At 41.8% G+C, this 22,921-nt stretch overlaps 1 protein-coding gene across 1 annotated transcript in view; it reads right to left on the bottom strand.

Annotated features, from left to right (window-relative positions):
• The window catches only part of DNAH2 (dynein axonemal heavy chain 2), a 6,636,854-nt gene that overhangs the window by 698,845 nt on the left and 5,915,088 nt on the right, over positions 1 to 22,921 (bottom strand). Inside the window, exon 76 of the mRNA XM_044077324.1 lies at positions 15,757 to 15,943. Within this exon, the coding sequence (XP_043933259.1) occupies positions 15,757 to 15,943 (187 nt within the window). The remainder of the gene's footprint in view (positions 1 to 15,756; positions 15,944 to 22,921) is intronic.

Raw genomic sequence — 22,921 nt, 5'->3', positions numbered from 1 at the left:
GATCGGAGACCTTTCAAGGGAAAGCAGAATGCCAGAAAAATAAATGAGGAGACAGAGAAAGTGTCTATGTAGCAGGGAACACAGTGCTCTTCGGATAAAGAAAAGGAAGGTTGCAAGAACAAAATACTCAAAGGTTAACAAGGGCCTACAGTCCAAATAAAACCATCCAAAAGCTGGCATAAATGCAAGTCAGGACAGGGAATCTCTATGTGCAAGCTTGCTGGTGATGTCTGAGGCATTTGTAAGCTCAAATGCAAGTCAACAAATATACCTAGCAGTAGGCTAGACAGGGGAAACGGTTAGGAGGTCTCCCTGAAAAGCCCATTGTTAAGACAGACTGCAGAAAAAAGGTCATAATGAGCAAAGCAAAGGAAGAATTGTCATAACAAAAGGATACCACAAAAGTAGAAGACTAGACCACTTACTTGGCTGGGAGAGTTCTTATAAAAAAAAATCGTAGAAATGGGCAAAAGTATGTCCGGGTATCTAAAGGAATAGGAAACATGAATATGTCTAAGTCACTCTAGTAAGAGATTATGATGTAAAGATCAAGAAAGTTAATCTGCATAGATTTATGGAACTACACTGAGGGAAAACAAGATTAATGTCTCTCTACGATACATAAATATATGCCTACACAAGTGTTGTGGACAGGGAAGTCTTCAGATAAAAAAGCAGATCAAATGAAAACCACAGCATACACAGAAAGACTTCAATACAGAAACAGAAAATCTTGCCTCTCATCCAAAGAGACTCTGTGCCATTCCAAGGAGTGAAATGGAACAGGAAGGGGAGGAAGGTACTGTGGAACAACTATCAACCATGGGGTGTTTTTTCTTCATAGTTTATATATTTTTTTTAAGCTAGATGTCTGCCAGGTGTGTATAACTAAACATGAGACTCTTTTAAGAGGACCTCAGAAAGAGAAAGTGTCTATTCTATAGAAATATATGTATACATGACCGAAGTAGAATCGTCCCTTAACATTTGAACAATGCCTAGGAATAGTCAATGCTTAAGTCCAGTCAGATACTTTGGAAGAATAAAATATAAAACAGAGGTCTGAATTTATAATGCTGGTCTGATGTATGGGCTCAAACAAGCATCAGAGCCACACTGAATTATACTGATTAAGGTGTTGAGCAAGGTTATTTGCATCTCTGCATCAGACCCTTAAACTAAGCACTAGCAAAGTGATCAGCTCAAAAGATCCTGCATAAGACCCCTAAACAAGGTGCTAGGAAGGCAATCATCTCGGAGCAGCCTGCATCACACCGAGGACCACAGTCCTAGCAAAGTAATCAACCAAAGACCTCAAGCATCAGATCCTAAATAAGGTCGTACATGGTCAATAGACTTTGAATAGACCTTGAAGTTCATGTTTAAGACTGTCAACAAGGTCTTAATGAGGGTGAAATTTCTAATCATCCTGTACAAAACTGCAAATAAAGTCATGCAAAGGATCACTGGAATATACCAGCACCTGCCCTTAACAATACACGTTATAGTGTCTAAAAGCATTTTAGCAGAAATAAATAAATACAGACAGACAGATTCTGCCTCAAATGAAAATGCATCTTGTTCCAGAACTAAATGTTTCCCTGGTAGAGCATGTTACAACATGATGAAGGTTCAGATGAAATTTACAACTGACTCTAAACAGAAGTGCAAAAAATGCAGCTGTCCGAATGTTAGAGGTAACAATTCAAGAACAGGCAGGAAATAAATATCTGTTCCCTAACTACGGTCCCCAAGGAAGTGGTATCTGAACGTCCTGGAATCCTTGCCATACATTGCTAAAGTATTAGAGGAAGGAGGATTCATATTGTTATGGAAAGGAAAGGAAAGAAACATAGGATTAAGATGAAAACATCTCTAAAACATGTATCAAGTCTCAACAGGGCAGCTGGGGGTTAAGATCTGTTGACCAAGGATTTAGAAAATAACTGAAAAAGAAGTCTGATGCAGAACCAACAATATAAGTGGTCACAAACCCAGTCATGATTACCCTGTGGTACAGTGGGACACTAGCCAAGAAAAGAGATCTGAAGTGAAATAAGAAATCCATGCAGTAATACTAACTACATAGCCAAAAGGAACATCAAGAGATGAGAGCAACGGGAGATCCCAGTTAGTCTCGAAGAACATCAAGTTAAACAGAAAGTAGAGGCCATAACCAATCCTAAAGAATATAGATGGAATCAAGGTTGACCCTGTAAGCTGCCAACATCCACCTCCATGGAAAACTGTTAGCCCTGACAGAATGCCAAAGTTGATAAGGTAGAGATCGAAGCCCATATTGATTAAGGTTGATCCAACTGAGGTAAAAACTATGAAGGAACTTTTAGCCTCAAGAGATTTTGGAGATGAGAGAAACAGAGAACAAGGATGCTGAGGTTAAATATGTAAAGGATAAGACTGATGCTAAAAGAATCTGTTGATCCCAAGGAGGTCACTACAGGCAAGACTGATGCCAACATCATTTGAGTCAATTCCACTGAGGTCAAGCTTGACCACAAAGGGGAGTCCTAAATGAAAGACCAGCACTGGTAGAGTTTTGAGTAGCATCTAGAACAGAAGCTGCCATTAAAAAAGGAATAAGTATCACGGCATATAAAATAGAAGTTATGTACTTACCATAACTAGGCATCTGTGTTGTCCTATTTCACTATGCATCATGAATAGGTCTTCGGATATGACTCGGTCAATTCTTCCAGCTACATGGGATCCGAGCCTCAAACTCCCCCCACTGCTATAATGCCTCACTCCTTTCAAACCCTCAGATCGAGTTTGCTGCCCCTTCCTGAAGAGTATCTAAAAAAGGAGACAAAAAGTTAGCACAGAAAATGGCCAACAGGAGCCTAGGTAGGAACCAGTGGGTTCTCTCAGCCTCCATATCGCTCTCAGCTGTAAAAGGAAGGTGGAAGAAGGGTGGGATATGATGCATAGTGAAACAGGACAACACAGATGCCAAGTTTTGGTAAGTATATAACTTCTAATCTGATGTTGTCCATTTCACTATGCATCACAAATAGGTCAGAGTCCCCAGCAACATAAAATGCCGGGAGGACCCTATGGAAGGATATGCCTGAGCACTGTGGAACCAAAGGATGCTTTGTTCCTAGAAACAATGTCTAGCTTGTAGTGAGATACAAAAGTGTGAGCTGTGGACCAAGAAGCTGCAGGGCAAATTTCATCAATAGAGGTTCTTGCAGAAAAGGCAGATGAAGTAGACATGGACCTAGTAGAATGGGCTCTCACTGGACACGGATTTGTTTTCACTGCTGGGCATAAGCTATAGCAGTACAATTCACAATCCATTTCACTAAGGTAACTTTATAAACTGCCTGATCTAACCTGTTTGGAGAAAAGGCAATGAACAGTTAGCCGACTTCTTGTGATCTCTAGCTCTATGTAGGTAAAAACACAGCTCTGTATGAACATCCAAAGTACGCAACATGCAATCACTCTTACTGGAGTGATTAGGAATAAGCAACTTACTAATGACCCAAAAAATTTTATAGGGAATTGGGAAATAAGGTAAAAGGAATTGATAGACCGCCGAAAAAAGGGGAAGTAGATACATTTTGGAGAAGTATCTATGAAGATCCTGTGGAACATAACAAAGATGCTAAATGGATAGAAGAAGTAAAAGAAAGAATAAGAAGTTTAAAGGTACAGGATATGAAATGGGATGAAATAACAGCCAGAGAGATTGAAACAAAGTTGAGAAAAGCCTCTAATTGGAAAACCACAGGCCCAGATGCAGTACCTAACTTTTGGCTTAAAATATTAACTTCTTTACAGGAGGATCTAGCCATGAGTAAGAGCTATTTATATGCACACCCCAAACAGACACCCTACTGGTTAACAACAGGAAAAACAATGCTCTTACTTAAGAGTGAACCTGCAAGCTACCCATAAAATTATAGACCAATAACTTGTCTTCCGATGACGTATAAACTATACACGGGGATTGATGCCGATAGAGTTTATAGTCATTTAGAAGAAAACTCAATTATGGCAGTAGAACAAAAGGGCAATAAAAGAAAGTCATATGGAACAAAGGATCATTTGTTGTTAAATAAAATTATAGTGGAGAACTGTAAGAAAGGGAAGAATCTAAGTATGGTATGGATTGACTATAAAAAAGCATTTGATACTATCCCACATTCATGGATAAGAGTGTGCTTAAATATGTATAAGGTACATCCTACACTAATTGATTACATTACAGTAACCACAAAACAGTGGCAGACCACTTTGCAATTAAGCCATGATAAAGGACAGATTATTATCCCAGGGATAAAAATCCAAAGGGGGATATTCCAGGGTGAATCCCTGTCACCGTTGCTATTTTGCCTTGCCATTAATCCATTAAGTTGTTTACTTAACAGCTTAGGTCATGGCTGTAATTTGGCTTCTAGAAAACAAATAAATCTAATGACTTCTCATCTTCTCTTTGTCGATGATTTAAAATTGTATAGCTCATCAATTGAGGAACTGAAAGCACAGCTGCAGGTTGTCAAAACTTTTTTCAGATGATATTGGAATTTTGCAACCTTTAAAAAAGCAAAATTACAGCATCAGGAAAACATCAGTTTGGGACAAGAATGTGATATAAAAGAACTTGAGCAAATGGGGGTGTATAAATGCTTGGGAATTGACAAAGGATCAGCAATAAAACATGAACAAATGCAAATAAAGCTTAGTAAGGAGTACTTTAGAAGACTTAAATTAATCCTGAAAACAGCATTGACACCTAGGGATACGTTCCAAGCTATAAATCAGTTTGCTCTTCCTGCCCTAACTTATAGTTTTGGAGTGATTGACTGGCCCCAAAAAGTGTTGGAAAGATTGGATATTAAAACAAGAAGCATGCTTCATGCTCAGCAAATGATTTATAAAAATCTGTGTATACAAAGATTATATATTCCCGTTCTGAAGGAGGGATGGGCCTCCTTGAAATTGATTACATGTATAGATCTGCAATTGTGGGACTCTACACATATCTACTGACCTCACAAGATCCAAATGTGGTGAAAGTTTTGAAACATGAGGAGAATAAATCTAAGATGACATCTCTGCTTAATTTAGTAGAAGCATATCGAGCAGGACTGTAACTCAAACCAGAAGTGGATAAAAACTAGGCAGCAACTGAATGTGCTAAAAAACAAAAGAAAGAATATAAGGTGAAGGACCAGATGAGAAGGCAAGAGATGTGGAAAAAACATAAATATAGTTGCAAGTATAGAAAACTTCTGGAAGAGCCTCATGTTGATCAAGAATGAACGCAGGAATGGTTAAGGAGTGGTGAATTTAGATCAAGAAATGAAAGGTTAACATCGGCAGTCCTGAAAAGTGGGCTATGTACACGCTGGTTTACTAAGTCCATTGAACATGTGGGAGAAACAAATATATGTAGGTTTTGTGGAACCAAATTGTAAACGGTCACACACCTTATTGCTAGTTGTGACACTCTAATGGCAGAGGGACTGTATACTGAAAGGCATAATAATGTGATGAGATTGTTACACTGGAAATTGTGCAAACATTATGGTATCGAAGTGGCTGAAAAACACTGGAAACATAAGCCACAGAGAATCACAGAAAATGATGAAGTTTACATCACATGGGATCACCCAATACCAACAGTCCAAAAGATAGATGGTAGAAAACCGGATATAGTGGTCCAAGAAAAGAAGACAAAAGTAGCATTGATCATTGAAATTGCCACACCTAGTGACTACAGTGTCTTGTGTACAGAAAGACACAAAGTCATAAAATACCTCGATCTGCAGGCAGAAACGAGAGCCATGTGGAAGAAAGATACCCAGGCAGTTCCAATAGTAGTAGGAGCAACTGGTCTTATAAAAAGGAATTTACAATCGTATTTAGATATGTTACCAATTCATGTAACATTGTACAAATTGCAGAAGGAGTTATTACTAGGCACAATGCGGGTGCTGCGAAGAGCACTTTTGGCGAACATCTAAGAGTGAAACAATACTAATTTTATGAACTTTAATCGTACTTTGACCTAGAAATGGGGTCCATTCCCATCATGGTATTAGAAATCCAAAAGACTTGGAGAAATTAAAAAAGAGTGATTAGGAAAAAATATGGGTAGTTGGATAATGTAGGGATAGGGAAGGTCTACAAGAGGGTAGTGAGACCAGCTATGTTATATGGGTTGGTATTGACAAAAAGGCAGGAGTCAGAGCTTGACGTGGCAGAGTTGAAGATGTTAAGATTTGCACTGGGTGTGACAAGGATGGACAGGATTAGGAATAAGTATATTAGAGGGTCAGCCCAGGTTGGAAGGTTTGGAGACAAAGCCAGAGAGGCAAGATTACATTGGTTTGGACATGTGCTGAGGAGGGATGCAGAGTATATTGGGAAAAAGATGCTAAGGATGAAGCTGTCAGGTAACAGGAAAAGAGGGAGGCCTAAGATAAGGTTTATGGATGTGGTGAGAGAGGACATGCAGGTGGTTGGTGTGAGAGAGCAAGATGAAGAGGACAGGAAGAAATGGAAACAGTTGATTTGCTGTGGCGACCCCTAACGGGAGCAGCCGACAGAAGAAGAAGAAGATGGGTAGTTGGATAGTGTGACTGATATTTGACTCAGAATCTACTTTCAGAATGAAAGATGGGTTTGTTCTATCAATGCTCTATCTCTGCAGAAAGAGATATTAGGAGGATGAGAAGACAGAACTTGCAATTCTGATATTAATGGCCACAAGAAAGGCAGTCTTCCATGACAAGAATTTTAAGTCACATGAGTCAGCAGGTTTGAAGAGTTTCTGGGTCAATTCTTGAAGCACTAAAGTGAGATCCCAAGGGGGAGAAGGATCCTTAATTGGGGACCTAAGGTGAAGAATATCTTTCATAAAGGTCCGACATAACTTAGACATGGAAAGACAGTATGGAAAACTAGCATCCTTCACTGTATGAAAGTTGGAGATAGCAGCAAGTTGCAACTAGATAGTGGAAAAACTAGCTTCAAACTGAAATACAGAAGCAATAAACAGCAAAACATCAGGGACAGAAACAGAAAATGGGTCAATATTTCTCTGTGAGGCCCAAATAGAAAATCTCTTCCACTTACTACAATATACCTTCTCAGTAGAGGAGATTTGAGAAGCAAGAATTATTTCACTGAGAGAGAAAGCTAGCCTGGACTCTTGTAAAATCACTGGAAGAGGAGAAACCAAGCGGATAGTTTGAGGGATCATAGACTGGGGGTCTGGCATTTATATGGATATGAGATCAGATTTTGTTTGGGATCCAGTACCCATGGTGGATACTTGCAATGAGACCGCAGGAAGGGGAACTATACCTGATGAGGCCAATAAGGGGCAATGAAGATTAGATTGGTCTTCAACTTGTGGGCTTTCTGAAGAACTTTGGGTATTGCGGTGTAGGTGGGTAAGCACAGAGACGACCCCAGGGCCAATCGTGGATTAAGCATCCCTGGGTGACTCCCTCAAAGGAGGCTGGCCTCAATGGCTGAATATCTGCTCTGCTACTGATAGGTTCAGAGATCACTCATGTAGACTCAGTATTGACCTGCTGAGTCTGTCTGCAAGAATGTTGGATCTTATTGCAATAAGAAACCGGTCTGAAGAAATCACCCATTCCCAAACCCTCATGGCCTCGCTGCACAGTGGGTACGACCGAGTTACCCCTTGCTTGTTGATGTACCAGACCAAAGACAAGCTGAATGTCATAACTGCAATTGTTCCCAGAGGAAGGCAGTCCTGAAAGGCTTGCAACGTGAGGAGGACTGCCCTCATCTCCAGAAAATTTATGTGCAACTTGTTATCTGTAGCACATGACATGCCTTGAACCATTCTTCTCTTGTAATGCCCCCCATCCCAACAGGGAAGTGTCCATGGTCACTGTGGCTGATGGGGTGGGTAGAATGAATGGCCTTCATAGATGAAGATCATCTGTTAGTGTCCACCATTGGAGATGGCACCTGCAAATTGGAGTGAGCCTGACTAGGGCTGACAGAGGATGAAACTGAATCGACCACTGTACTGCTAGGGTCCAGTAAAGAATCCGCATGAAGAGCCTGGCCAGGGGTACCAAAAGAATGGAAGCTGACATGAATCCTAGGGCCATGAGGACTGTTGAGCTGGTGGATTGGGAATGTCTAATAACAGCTGAACCTGTTGTCTCAGGGATAAGATCCTTTGAGAGAGAAGGGCTGCTAGTTGTGTTACTATGTTGAGCTGTATCCCTATGAGCTCTAACTCCTGTAGTGGAGTCAGTATGGATTTTGTCATATTCACTGTGATACCTAGGTGGTGAAACAGATGTACATGAACTGGATAGCTTGTAGTAGTTGATGCCTTGTGGGTGCAGTCAGGAGCCAATGATCCAGGTAAGAAAACACCTGGAATCCTTGCAACCAAAGATGAGATGCAACCACTACCATGTATTTGATGAATACCCTGGGGGAGGTGGTGAGGCCAAAGGGCAGTGCTCTGAAGTGATAATGATTGGCCCTCAGCCAGAAATGTAGATATCTCATAGAGCACCTGTCTATTTTGGTATTGTAGCACATGTCCTGGAGATCTACACACCACATCCAGTCATTCTTGCAGAGCAGTGGCAGAATGGACTGCACCGTCACCATGCAGAACATTGACTTCTTTATTAATAAATTCTGACTGCTCAAATCCAAGATGGGTCAAAAGTCCTCTGTCTTCTCTGGCACCAAAAAGAAGCCTGAGTAAGTTCCGCACCCTTGTTGTTCGGTAGGGACTTGCTAGATGACTCTTTTGTTGAGAAGTTTTTGAACTTCTAGAAGGGTGCTCTCCCTCTGACTGGGTGGTATGTTGGGGCCATACTTGTTCGTACTGGGAGGAGAAAGGGAAAAGAAAATATAATAACCTCTGGAAGTTATACTTAACACCCAGTTGTCGTTTATGTCTGTCCAGGCGTCTGGGTGTTAAGAAAGTCTACCCCCAACTGCTCTTGAGTAGGACAGTCAGGCAACACTTCAGGAATGCTGGAAGGGCCTGTCAGAGAAAGGTTCACTGAAGCCCTGATTTTGCAGACCCCCTTCTCCCTCTGGGATGACACCTGCCACTGAAACCCCTCCCTCTGCCTTGAGAAGAGGATTCATCCTGTGAGTCAGGAAAAGAACCCTGGGATTTATGGAACCATATCTTCTTCCTGCTCCACTGGTTCCTACAGAAGGTCCGTTGGAGGGAAGAAAACTTGATCCCTACGGCAGACAGGGTCTTGCCTTCCTGTTCACTGTGGGAAAGGGTTTCTAACTGAGGCTATAAACAAAAAGAAGGCATCAAAAGTGGCATTAATGAATAACACCTTAAAGTGTTTGGCAAACCTGCAAAGTTTCATCCAGGTATGTTTCCTAAGGGCTATGATTGGACATGCTGCTCATGAGGTACCTTCCGCAGCATGGGAAAGTAACCTCTTTGAGGAATTAGCAATAGAGGACATAGTGGTCAGCTGAGGAGAGACCTTTTTATAATCTTCCTCCAATAGTGACTGCGACTGAGAGGTGGAGATTTTCTTAATCAAATCTCTCTGAAGGTGCGTGAAATGTGCCAAGTAATTCAATGCTCTCAGTGAGAAAGTGTCCGAGGCATATACATGCTTCCCATGCCTGTCCAAACTCTGAGACTCCTTGTTTGGGGGGGGTTGAACAGTGGAGCACTTTCCCCCTAGCTCCTTTTTGGTGGCTGTCGATACCAAAATGGCATCAACTGGGACACCTTTACTCCAAAAGGGGCAATCACTGGGTGGGCTAAGATACTTCTCAGCTCGTTTGGGAATTGGTTCTGTCATATCAGGCTCCTTCCAAGCCCAGTGGGTGATGAGGTCAATGAGTTCATCCATCAGTGGGGTCAACCAGGATGTCAATGGGCTCATCCTGAATGCCTTCAGAAACACTGACACCTCTGAAAAAGGGGTTTGGGAAGACCATCCACCCTTCTTCTTTAGAATTTCTAGGATTCCCCTAAAGGAAATATCATCGGGTAGAGATTGGGGGACTCTTCCACTTCATTGAAATCAGTGTCCTCTGTCAGTGACTCCAAATGGGAGTCCAGGTGCTTCCTCCTGCACCAACGTTTCAAAGAGCCTCCTCCCACTGGGTGCTCAGGGGAGGACTTAGAGGACAGGAGGTTCCCTTGCTAAGAAACAGGTTGAAGGCTTTCTGAGACATTTTGCAGTGTTTACAGTGATGTATAGCAGATGGTGGAATATGATTCTGGTACAACAGTACTGTTCAGAATTTTCTTGTTTAGGACATTCATAGTTGTTCAGTTTGTGCTGTGGAAAGACTGATCCTTATGGCTCTAATCCAGTTGACAGTACAAGACTAAGGTGTAGACTAACTGAATAAATTACACTACCAAATGAATGCAAAATTTCAAAGACAGTACTCTTTTGGCAAAGCACCTCCCTACATTGTGGGGGAGCTGCACCCTTTCTATTTAACAATCAACTCCATGGTAATCCATCTCAGGAGAAACGGGAAAAACTGATTCAAGGATCCTGCATAAGCCATCTTGTTATTCCTGACAGTAGTGTTTATCCACCTACTTGAAAATACCTTTCACGTTTTACTGCCTTAAAGCCACTTTAAAGCTGTAGGAAACAACTGCACTGAAAATCATTTTCATTAAATATGTCAGCTGCCTCTATACACACAATAGTGCATGGTGGAAGGTTTTGCAAAGGAAACAAACAATTGGCCTGTCTTTCTGATTTATTTTGTCCTATACAAATAAAAATATAATTGTCTGAACATCCAGTAAATGCAACGTATATTCACCTTTGTTTGCAAATTTAGGAAAGAATACTGGCAAATTAACAGACTGATTGATATTGGATTATGACACCACCTTTGGAAGGAAAGATGCATTGCTTCATAATGTTACTCTATCCTTATGAAAAATAAATTAGGGAGGTTTTGAAGACATGGCTTGAATTTCTGAAACTCTTATTGCTGAGGTAATGGCTACTAAAAAGGTCATTTTCCAAGTAAGAATCTTAAGGTCACATTTTGCTGCTGGCTCAAAGGGAGAATGTTTTAAAGCTTGCAGTACCAAATTCAGATCCCATGGTGGAGTGGGGTCTTTAAAGGGTGGTCACAAAAGAAGAATGCCTCTCAAAAATGCTTTGCACAGTTTAGCAGAGGCTACTAAAGAATCTTTTAATCCAATATGAAAATTAGATATTGCTGCTAAATGAACCTTAATGGGAGAGGAACTCACCCATTCTTTGAAAAGCAAAGCTTAAAATTCAAGTATGTTCTGTATTGGAGCTGAGAAAGGATCAACACAATTTTGTTGTGCCTAGTAAAGAAATCTTTTCCATTTACTTGAATAGAGTTATCGTGTTGAGGGTTTATGGGAAAATAAAAGGATATGATGGGCAAGTGAAATGAAACTGGAGAAACCAGGCTGTAAGCATGTGGTTTGAGATGTATGGGTGAATCATGTCTGTCAGGTGAGACAAAAGGTCTGGAATCGCGTCCAGAATCCAAGGTTTGTAAAGTAGATGAGGCCAGAGGAAGAGGAATCAAATCTGTTGAGGTCAGTAAGGTACAATGAGAATGATTCTGCTCTTCAACCTGACAGCTTTCTGTAGAAATTTCAGAATTAATGGGTAGGCATAAAGCAGACCGGGAGGCCAATCGTGAAGTACAGCATCCCTCTGTGATTCCCCCTGCAGAGGGATTAAGGTGAAGAAGTTGCATTTGCTGTGTAGGGGAGAAGCAAAAAGATCACAGCAAGGCTGGCCCCATCGATGAAATATCATTTCTTCCACTTTCTTGTTGAGGGACCACTCGTGGGGCAAAAGAATGGACTTGCTCAATTTGTCTGCTATTGCAATGGACTTTCCCAAAAGGTGCATTGCTATGAGAAAGGAGTCAGATGAGATCACCCTTAGCCACACTCTGAGTGTTTCTTGACACAGGGGGTATGATCTGGTCCTTCCTTGTTTGTTGATGTACCAAATTAATGACATATTGTCCATTTGAATCGTAATCATCCCGGAGGGGAGAGCATCCTGGAAGGCCTGCAATGCTAAAAGCACAGCTCTAATCTCTAGGACACTGATATGCATGCAAGTTGGCCTATTCAGGAGACCAAATGCCTTGGACTGTTTTATCCAGAAAGTGCCCCCCCCCCCACCCCAACTGAGAAGTGTCCATGGTCACTGTGACCTTGGCTGAGGGAGAAGAAATGGACGACCTTGTAGAAACTGATCTGATTGAATCCACCACCTGAGATCCCTCTTGCATGCCTGAGTGATTCTTATTTGTGGTGACATGCGCTGATAAAGAATAGACCACTGCGCTAACATCCAATGAAGAATTCTTATAAGAAATTTGGCTAGAGGAACCAGGGTTATTGCTGCTGACAATGACCCTAGGGCTAGAAGGACCAAGTGGGCTGAAATCTTGGTACTGCAGATTATTTTCCTGACCTGCAATTCGATAGTCTGTACTCTTGAGAGAGGAAGACAAGCTATCAATGAGTTTGTGTTGAAAACCGCTCCTATGAATTCCATGTTTTGAGTTGGTTGCAGGTGAGACTTGTCGTAATTTATGGTTATCCCCAGACAAGAACAAAACTAGAGTACCTGAATTATTGCCCTTATTAAGAGAAGCCTGGTCAGGGTGGCAAAGAGCCAGTCATCTAGATATGGAAACACACAGAATCTTTACAGTCTCAAGTGAGCTGCCACTACTGCCATACATTTGGTAAACACTCTGAGGGCTGTGGTGAGGCCAAAGGGCAGAACTCAGAACTGGTAATGACTGGCACCCAGCTGGAAGTGTAAATACCTTCTGGATTGTCTGTTCAACTTTATGTGATATTACACATTCTGAAGGACTGCTGAGCACATCCAGTCATCCTTGTCCAGAAAAGGGAGAATGGACTGAACCCTAACCATCCAAAACTTTGTGTCAAACTGACTTGTTCAAGTTGCTGAGATCCAAAATTAGTCTCCAGTTCCCTGTTTTCTTTGGCACTAAAAATAATCCGGAGTAAGTTCCACATTCTATCTGGTCTGGCAGGACCTCTTGGATGACTTTTTCTAGAACCTTTTGTACTTGTATTGCTGCTTCTTTCCTCTGACCAAGATGAATGTTGGGAATTTTTAGTAGAGTTGGGGGTGGAAAGAAAAAGGGTATTATAAAACTTCTGGAAATAATTGCCTGCACCCTATTATTCTGTGTCAGACTCTCTGGTGCAGGGATAGTCAACCGCCAACTGCCTCCAGAGGTGGACAACTGAGCCTCCTTTCAGGAATCCTGATAAGGTCTGTCAGAGAAAGAATTTCTGGATCCCTGGTTGTGCGGGCCTTCTCTGCCATGGAGTGGCGTCGACCATTAGAGTTCCCCCCACTGCCCCTGAAGGAACTCTCTCCATGTGTGTCCTGGAAAGGACCCTGGGATTTTCTGAACCACATCTTCTGACCATCTTATTGACTCCTAGAAAAGGATCTTTGAGGGGTTGAAAAACATATGCCTACTGCAGAAAGGGTCTTTCCATTTTTCTCACATCTGGATAATATGTCCTTCACTTTGGGGCAAAGCAAAGATATGCTGTCAAATGAACTGTTGACAAACGAAGACTTGAAGAGCTCCATAAAATTACATAAACGCATCCAGGCATGCCTCCGAATAAATATCCCTGAACTTGCTGCTCTTGACGCACCTTCTGCTGCATGCAAAATGAGCCTCTTGGATGATTTTGAGATACAATGGAGGATAGTCAACTGAGAAGCCACAGATGATTGGGCCTCAGCAGAAATAGTTCCTGAAAGGAAGGCTGAAAATTGTTTGCTCAAATCCCTTTGCAATATAGTACAATGTGCCAAACAGTTCGGCAACCTGAGAGCAAATGTCACTGAAGCAAAGACATGCTTCCCAAATCTGTCCACTATGCTAAACTTCCTGTTAGGGGGATGAACAGAGGAACTCTGTTTGGTACATTCCTTCTTGGTGGCCACCACTATAACCATGGCATCCATGGGCACCCCTTCAGCCCAAAATTCTTTTCATACAGATGGTGCTAGAATCCTACCTGGCCTTTTGGGAATTGGTTCCACTCTGCCAGGCTCCTTCCATGCCACTGAGAGACCAAATCAATGAGCTCATCGGTAGGTGGAGTAACCCAACAAGTAGATGGGAAAGCTCCAAAGACCTCCAGAAATACTGACTCCTCAGGTCAAGGACTGTTGGGAGTCCAACCACCTCTCTGTGTTCAGATTTCAAGGATGTCTCCAAAAGAGACATCTTCTGGAGGTGATCGTGGGGACAATTCAGCCTTAGTGAAGTCCATATCTTCAGTAACTGACTCTTGTGTAAAGTCCAAGTGCCTCCTCTTGCACCTTCTCTTCTTAAGGACTTCCTCAGTGTGGTGTTCTAGGTAAGTGATTAAAGACAACACAAGACCCTGCTGGGTAGACTGGAGGTCTCAAACTGGCTGTCCCTGTGGAACGGAATGATGAGGATCAAAGGATATATATATATATATATATATATATATATATATATATATATATATATATATATATATATATACAGATATAGATATAGATATAAAAGGAAGATAAAACTAACAATTGTAATTAGAAATACACTATTGTGTAAGACCAGTTAGAGATAGATACCAACAATGGTATTTTAAGAATTACAAATACTACAAGGGTAAAGGAAACAACAGTAAACTATGACAGAAAGGAAAAAAATATATATAACATAATATTTTATATATATCTATAGGTCCACTTCAGTAGATTGAACTTTCACTTACCCAACTTTCATAATGCTGAGACAAAAAGGCCAACAACCCCATAACACTGATGTCCTGGAACACTGACTTTCCACTCCAGGTAAGTAACCGCTTGGCCACCATGTTGAACTTTGCTCCTTACCCCCACGGTAGTACGATCTTGCAGTTGGTATATTTAGTTAGGGGGTGTGGAGAATGCAGCTCTCCACATAGGGGGTGTGGGTTTACTTTGCTTTGGTTTTAACTTATTTTTCAGGTTGGCCAAGTGGTTACTTACCTGGAGTGGAAAGTCGGTGTTCCAGGACATCGGTGGCATGGGGTTGTTGGCCTTTTCGTCTCAACATTATGAAAGTCGGGTAAGTGAAAGTTCGGTCTACTGAAGTAGACACACACACACTACATATATATATATATATATATATATATATGTATATATATAAATATAAACACACACACACACACACACACACACACACACACACACATATAAAATTAAGAAAAAAGCTATCTTATCTGACAAAAAAATGAGAAAACGCAGAAGCTCAAGAGCTATGGCTAACCACGTCCTTTCATTAAAAGCGCAAATAAGATGTGAGGTATATTAGGGTTTGGTGCATTATAGATAAAGGTAGAAGCTCAAGAGCTTTTTGGTTACCACGAGCTATAGTAATGGCAGAGCTGGATCTGAGGATTGGATCCGAACCCCACAGTTGAGGACAGAATGAAAATTGGCACCATCAGATCAGCTATCTTTGTTCTGCAGCATTTTCATTTCTACCCTGTCATTAATTGAAACCCCTGTACCATATAAAAGGTTTATCCAAGCTCCTGAACCAATGATAAACATATTCTGACTAGCATCAAAAGAGGACATACATTATAAAACAGATGCAGTTAGGTTGGTACTGAAAGGTACAGCTTACAATGATGTTTGTGTGCTTTTTATAGTGCACTCTGACCTGGTAAAGTAGAATTCTCTGGCTCTGAGCATGTATACCAAATATTCCAGTCTCTTGGATACTGCTCAAATGAATTCATGATCCCATGGAAGTTGGTTAACTTGTCCAGTTCTGTTATGTTATCCCAGTTGATATCTGCTAGCCAGCTGGAGCAAGGGTTGTCCATCTGCCCCTCTCGATCCAGAACCTGCAAAATAAATAGGACAGTGTTCAATTCTGTAACTTTCTAACTTTAGATAAATTCAGTGGAAACACAAAGCAACAATACAGACAACTGAAATGAAATGGCAACACCGCTACAGAAAATACTCCTAATAAATAAATGATAATGTATTACGATACAGAAAAATTCATCCAGTGTAAGATTATGGCTTAAGTTTGCCTTGGCTGACTTCTCTCAGGCCCAGGCTTCTAGCCCTAAGTCACAGAACACACAAGTCATATCTACTCCATGGCTAGATGCTGAATGAATTGTTCTATCAATCTAGTAGGATCTGGCTGGTGGTCTTTGGATTTCTGAGAGCAAAATTCATGTTACGAGACATGGACTTTAGTATTTTTGCATCACATGAAGAATGCATGAAATAATGGTAATGTTTCCCATGCTTCTAAATACAATACAATATCTGCTGGTGACACCTTTGTAATGTTCTTATTACTGAGGTGATGTGCTGCTTAGCTGCCACCACAGGATACATCTTTATCACACTTCAATAAAGCAGTATACCAGAGGCATCATTCCCTTTCATTCACCATCCTTCAAGAAAGTACAGTTCTGTAAGATCTTACTATTACAGTAGATGTCTGATTACATCACTGCTGCAATATACACTACATACAGGAAGTAGCTCACCAAATATACCATATGTCCAGCTAGCATACCAAAGCATGGGCATTTTGCTCTTACACTGTATGTCCAAGGTATGTCTTAAGTGCAAAATTGGTACATAAGGGAAGTATTGACACAAAAATCCTCAGGATTTTCTTGCCCCAGACCAAAAGGGTAGAGGCAAATGATAGACTTTATATACCAACTATTTGAGAGGAAAATGGCGAAACTGAAGACCATCTGGTCTAGAGATGAATATAAAAATATACAAAAAAAAAGAAGGGGAATGGATGGATGGTGTGCATACTACAACAGTGATCTACATGATATATACTTCACTGATCATTGTTGCAGTACTCACTACACAAGGGAAGATTCCTAAATATTTTAGTGTGTCTGGGAGGATAAAATAGGAGATTAACTGGAATCCAGAAATCCTTGAAGATCTGGTAAATTTAGCCCTTGATCTTGAGTAAGCATCAGTTTTATAGTGCTTAGTAACTGAGTGAGCACATGGAAGCCCAAGGGGGAGCTTAGGTTCATAGTTAAGTACTAGGCTATCTGCCCAAGGGCATCTGTAAGCCTAGCCAGAATGTGATGGCTTTCGCCGTCCCCTTAGATTAGTTCCCTGTACCTCTGTCCAGCAGAGCCACTGCAGTGACCCCCAGGGTAAATTTTCTGTTTCCCATCCATCGTCAAGGTTTCTCTTGAAGAGTGTTAGTGAGGGGCTCTGCCTAATGTAGATTGGAATCCTGTTCCAAAGCATGGGTAGTCTCTGGGACAGGAATCTATCCCTCCAGCAAGTCCTATTTATTGTTGTTGTGAGGTTTAGATCCTTATAGCGTGTGGCTCTCGGGGATTTTTTTTTTTTTAGGTGGAGCATGTCCATCAATTCTGGGTTGGACATGGCCTTGTATGTCAGGTAGTGATCACTTCTGAGTAAGCGGTATGCAAACGAGTATAGCTGGAGTTTCTTCAGTCGGGCTGTATAGGGCATCTGTTTGAGGCCAGTAATCCTCTTGGTCAGGTACTTCTGTGGTCTTTCCAGCTGTTGCAGGTGTCTTGTAAGGTACACCCCAAATGGGGCATTGTACTCTATGATGGGTCTGATGAGAAGAGGGGCACAATAACCTCTTTTGTTCTAGATGTAAACCCTTTTGTGATTAGGTGGGCCACAAAGAAGGATTTTCTAACCACCTTGGAAATATGATTATCAAAGGAGAAAGTACTATCTAATTGGGTCCCCAGATTCCTTATTACATTTTCTGTATTTAGGGGACTACCACCTATGTGGTAGTTCGCGGGTAATTTGTTTTTTCCAAAGGGGATGACTATGCACTTTTTGGCATTTAGCTTGAGGCCATGATTTTGACACCAGGTATCTGTCTCAGTGAGACCATTCTGAAGGATGTCTGTATCAGCTGGAGAGTCAATTATGGCCCCCAGTTTGCAGTCATCTGCAAACTTGGTCAGCCATAGTCCTCCTGTGCTTGCCTGTACCTCTGAGAAGTATATACCGAACAGGAGGGGTCCCAAGACTGAGTCCTGGGGGACGCCACTTGTAACCGGTTTAGAGTCGGACGTAAAGCTTGCAAGTCCCACCGTCTGGGTTCTATCCATGAGCCAATTGGCAACCCATCTCGTGATATAGGGGTTTATGTTCAGGCTGGTGAGCTTGTCTATAACACCAGAATGGGGAATGGTGTAGAAAGCCTTTGTGAGGTCTAGGTAGGCTGTGTGGACCTCCTTTCCCTCGTCTAAAGCCTTGGTAACTGTCTCAAAAAAGTCCACCAGGTTTAGGAGGCATGATCTGCCCTTAACAAAGCCAAACTGTGTAGGGTCCAATGTTTGGAGGTTCCCAATGTCTCTGTTAATGAGTTCCATGATGATGCGCTCCATAGCCTTGCAGACCAAGCTAGTCAAGCTTACAGGGTGATAGTTCCCGGGGTCCATTGTGGCTCCACCTTTGTGAAGCGGGATAACTGTTGCTGTGCGCCACTCTATGGGTACGTAGCCTGTAGAGAGGCTAAGTTTGAACAGTGTGTTTAGGTGAGGGGTTAGTTCACTTTCGAGTTTGTGTAAGATACAGCCTGGGACACCGTCCGATCCCATTGAAGCTGTGTTTTTGGCTTTGGATAGGGCTGTTTTAACCTGTGTGTCAGTGATTGCTGGGGCTCTTCATTCTTCTGGTATGGTTATGGGCCCTTTAGGGGGTGAGGGGGGGTGAAATTTGCACTAAACCTGTCTGCCAGAATGTTGGCAATATCAGTCAGTTTAGTGTATTTTGTGCCAATCTGCACCAACTCAGTGCAGATCTGAGCGTTTCCACTTATGTTCTTAACATAGCTAAAGAACGCTTTGTGGTTATTTTTGGAGTCCTTGGAAATTTTTCTTTAGAAGCTAGCTTTGGATGATTTTATGAGGGATTGTAGTTTCTTGCTGATACTGATCAGGGATGTCTTTCCTTCTTGGGATTTTACTCTTTTCTGTACTAGTTTCCTCCTTCTATTGTATAGTTTGTTTATGGCAGGGGTCCACCAGACTGGTTTCCTTTTCTTGGAGGAGTGAGTCTTGGTTTTGCTTGGGATAGCACGATCCATGCATTCTTGCAGGTGCTCATAGAGTGCCTTTGTAAGGGATTCAGCAGCTTGGACAGTGTTGTTCTTTAGCATGGGGGCTGTGAACCTTTCCACTTCGGTCTTAAGTAACATGGTTTGCTTTTGAAAAGTTTTTCACAGTAGTTTCCTTGATTGGGGGTGGGGGCAGAATGTGGATATCCAGAGTGATTAGTCTATGGTCTGATCTAACCAGTGAGGGATTGACCTCCGGTGTAGAACACCTGTCGTCCATGTTGGTGATGACCAGGTCCAATATGTTATCACCTCTGGTGGGGGTGTTGACCAGTTGATCCAGGCCATTCGAGTTTATAAATTCTAGAAAGCATTGGGCAAGGGAGTTAGTACTTGAGTAGTTCTCCCAGTTAATGTTTGGGTAATTGAAATCACCCAATATTAGGGCATTTGGTAGAACCTTCATATTTTCCAGTGACTCCAGAAATGTGGAATGGGGGTCCTGGGTCATGGTGGGTGATCTGTAGCAAGCTACAATTTGAATTGCAGTTTTTCCCATTGTTAGTTGCACATGGATGATCTCTGAGGTATTGTGCTGCACCACTAACCTGGAGGTGTGGGTATCCTTGATGAATATGGATACACCCCCACCTTTTGTGTTTCGGACTGGGTTCTGTGGCCGAAAAGTATGGAATGAGTTATAGCCTGGTAGTGCTGGGGTGCTCTCTGGAGCCTTAAACCAGTTTTCTGTTACTGCACAGATATCGGTGTTCTCCATACTGAGGAGTGCCTTGAGTGCATGCATTTTGAGGTTTAAACTTCTGGCGTTGAGTAGCATTATCCTTAGGTTTTGGTTACTTGTGCTATTTACGGTGGTGGGTTTGTCTTTTGAGCCTTGCCTAAAAAAGGCACTATGGGGGCAGCAAAAGCCTTGGCCAATATTCAAAAGCCTAAGGGTGACAGGTGCAAGCCATCTCTTGCGAAGCAACGTGGCTTGTCGAGCATGTCATCCCAGGCAGACAGATACTGGATTCCCTTTAAATGACACCAGAAACTTAGCCAATTATTGAAATTGATAATTTTTTCTTTATACTGTGGCATCATTCCTGTTGAGGGCAGGATGCTACTCAGGGTCAGGGTCATACCGGCCTGGGTTACGTGATCAGAGAGCTCTTCAATGTCTCTTTTCATGTAGTCCAGGGAGGTATGTCTCAGGTCATTCACACCAACATGGACAATGACAGAGTCGCATTTGTACTTGTTCTGGAGCGACCTGAGTGCTTGTGTTATGTGGCGGATCCTGGCACCTGACTGGCAGCTAATTGTAACCTTCTCCTTGTTCCAGCCTAGTTATTGGGACATCAGTGTGCCTGACTATAGAGTCACCTATTACTAGTGTATTGGGTATGTTATTTTGCCTTAAGGGCTGTGATTGCGTGGCACACTGATTATGTGTAGTATGTGTCTCATGGTTTGTGATGGGGTGTGGAGGTTGCTTGGGTGTCTGCTTTGGAGGTCTCTGTTGCTTTTGCAGATTTTTATTTAGAGCCTCCGAGTATGTTTTCATGTATTTATGTGTGTTATTTGCTTGTGTTGGTTTAGCAGGTCTATGTGAGACTGGTGGTCTGTTGCAAGTATTTTCCTTCTCCTCTTGACTGCCAGTTCCAGTCTTGGGTTGAGAGAGCTTTGCCTCCAGTTTGGCTGTATAATTGCATCTCTCGCATATATTAGTGTTTGGTGGTATGAGGAGAGGGATGTCTGTGTAACATTGCCTTAAAATGCCCAGATTCACCAGTTGGACTGGAGAGTACACCTGAAACTGCAGTTTGGACATGTCTGAATAGGTAAAGTGAGCTGTTTTACTGATTGGCTGGTAGGAACGAATAGAGAGCCTTGTCCTTCTGGACAGTATGGGGGGGTCTATGCTAGGGTTAATTAGTGCTTGCTATAAGTTTTGAACAAGTGCTGGGCTGTGAAATGAATGGTTTGAGTGCTTAAGCTGAAAGTTTGTCTAGTTCCAAGGGAAAAATTGAAGAGTACACTTCATGGAGCCGGGAATAGTTTAACCCTAGCTAACTGGTGCTGCCCGGCACACAAATGCAGTTTTTAATAGCAGGGAAATGAAAGAGATAGAAATTAGCCCAAAATGGCCAATAAACTACTAACATGTGGGCTGAAACCACTCCTCCAGGGACAGATAGGCTGCTCAAAGCTCCCCTCTCTCACAGGTGAACAGAGAAACTTCCTTCCATCCAAGTAAGGTATGGGCAACAAAAAAACCATGTAACACAGCCCTGAATTCAGCAATAACCTGAAAACCGGACTATACTAGTTCATAAAGGTGGGAAACAAGTACATATATATTTTTTTGTTCGTTTTTTTCAGAAAATAAAGCAGATACAATAAAAAAAGACACTTTAAATGCACAGAAATGGCTAGCATACTTTAGTGTGTAGCCTACAACAGTTAAACAGATTATTTAAACAGAAAAATGACTTAGTTCAAGTGCAGGCAGCAAATAAGTAAAATATGTAGCAAAAACAAGGAGGGTAGTGTTCGAAAGACATGCGCACGTAAATGGACGTGCCTTCTTTGAAGGTTGGGCGTCGAGCTGGCACCTCGGCGTTTCGTAAAAATCTACTGCCAATCATTAGCAGACTGGAGTTCCCCTGTGGCGACCCCTTACCGGGAAAAAGCCGAAAGACAAACAACATGTAGCAGAAACAAGCTTTTTAAATCACAGAAATGCTAACAAATTGGCGTTTTAGGCAGAATTAAAGACAGCAAGAAAATGCAGAAAAATGATACTTAATCACTCCAAATTCTCTCTTTTGTCTCTCTGCTTCTGTAGAACTCTGCAGGACACCTGTCAGGCACTTGCTGAGATGAATTCAAGCGCAAAAAAACATGCAAATGTGTTTTTTATAGCAGGGAAATGAAAGAGATAGAAATAAGCCTAAAATGGCCAATAAACTACTAACTTCTGGGCTACAGCAAACAAGGCACACACATTTCAGAAAGAAACAGTTCAAGTAAGCAGGCACAATAAGCCTTTAACCAGAAATTCCCAGCTCAGAAGGGCTTCTAAGATGGATTTAGAGTCCACACCCTTGAAAATATCCCCTGAATATGCAAATATTTCAGTGGAACAAGCTTTAACTTGGGGAGGAAAGGATTTGCCATGGAATGAATAACAAAATAAAATATCTAAGGAAATCTGTCTAGAAATGATTTGTTTTGAGGCAGTGCTACCCAGCTTGTTATCTTGAAAGATAACAAAGAGCCTGTCAGTCTTTCTGATAGTTTTAACCTTGTCAAAATAAAAGCTTAGCTGCCTGTGGACATCTCAAAATGTAAAATTTGCTTTGAGGATTTGAGTAGAAAGTAGGCAACTCTGACTAGTTTACAGAAATATAATTGACTCTTTAGGCATGAAAGAATTGTTGGCAATAACGGCTTCCCTGTCCTTGGAGAAAACAAGAAAAGGAGGAAGAGATACCATTATGGCTTGTAACTATGAGACCCTTTTACATGACTTAAAGAGGGAGAAAAGGTAGGCAAAAAAGTAAGAAGAGTCAGCATATCCAATACAAAATTCAGGACTCAAAGGGGCAGTATAAATGTTCTTTGTGACCTGATGTGTAGGACACCTTTTAAAAATTGCAGATAAGGGCAAATCCACAGGAAAACAGGCAGATATGGCTGAGAAATGTGCTTTAATTGAAGAGTATACCAGCCCTGAACTGATCATCGCACAAAGATATAA

This window comes from Protopterus annectens, chromosome 7.part0, assembly GCF_019279795.1.
Source record: "Protopterus annectens isolate FY-2018-M chromosome 7.part0, PAN1.0, whole genome shotgun sequence".
Classification (NCBI taxonomy): domain Eukaryota; kingdom Metazoa; phylum Chordata; order Ceratodontiformes; family Protopteridae; genus Protopterus; species Protopterus annectens.
Note: the sequence above shows the minus strand (reverse complement) of the source record. Positions and strands in the feature narration are given on the sequence as shown.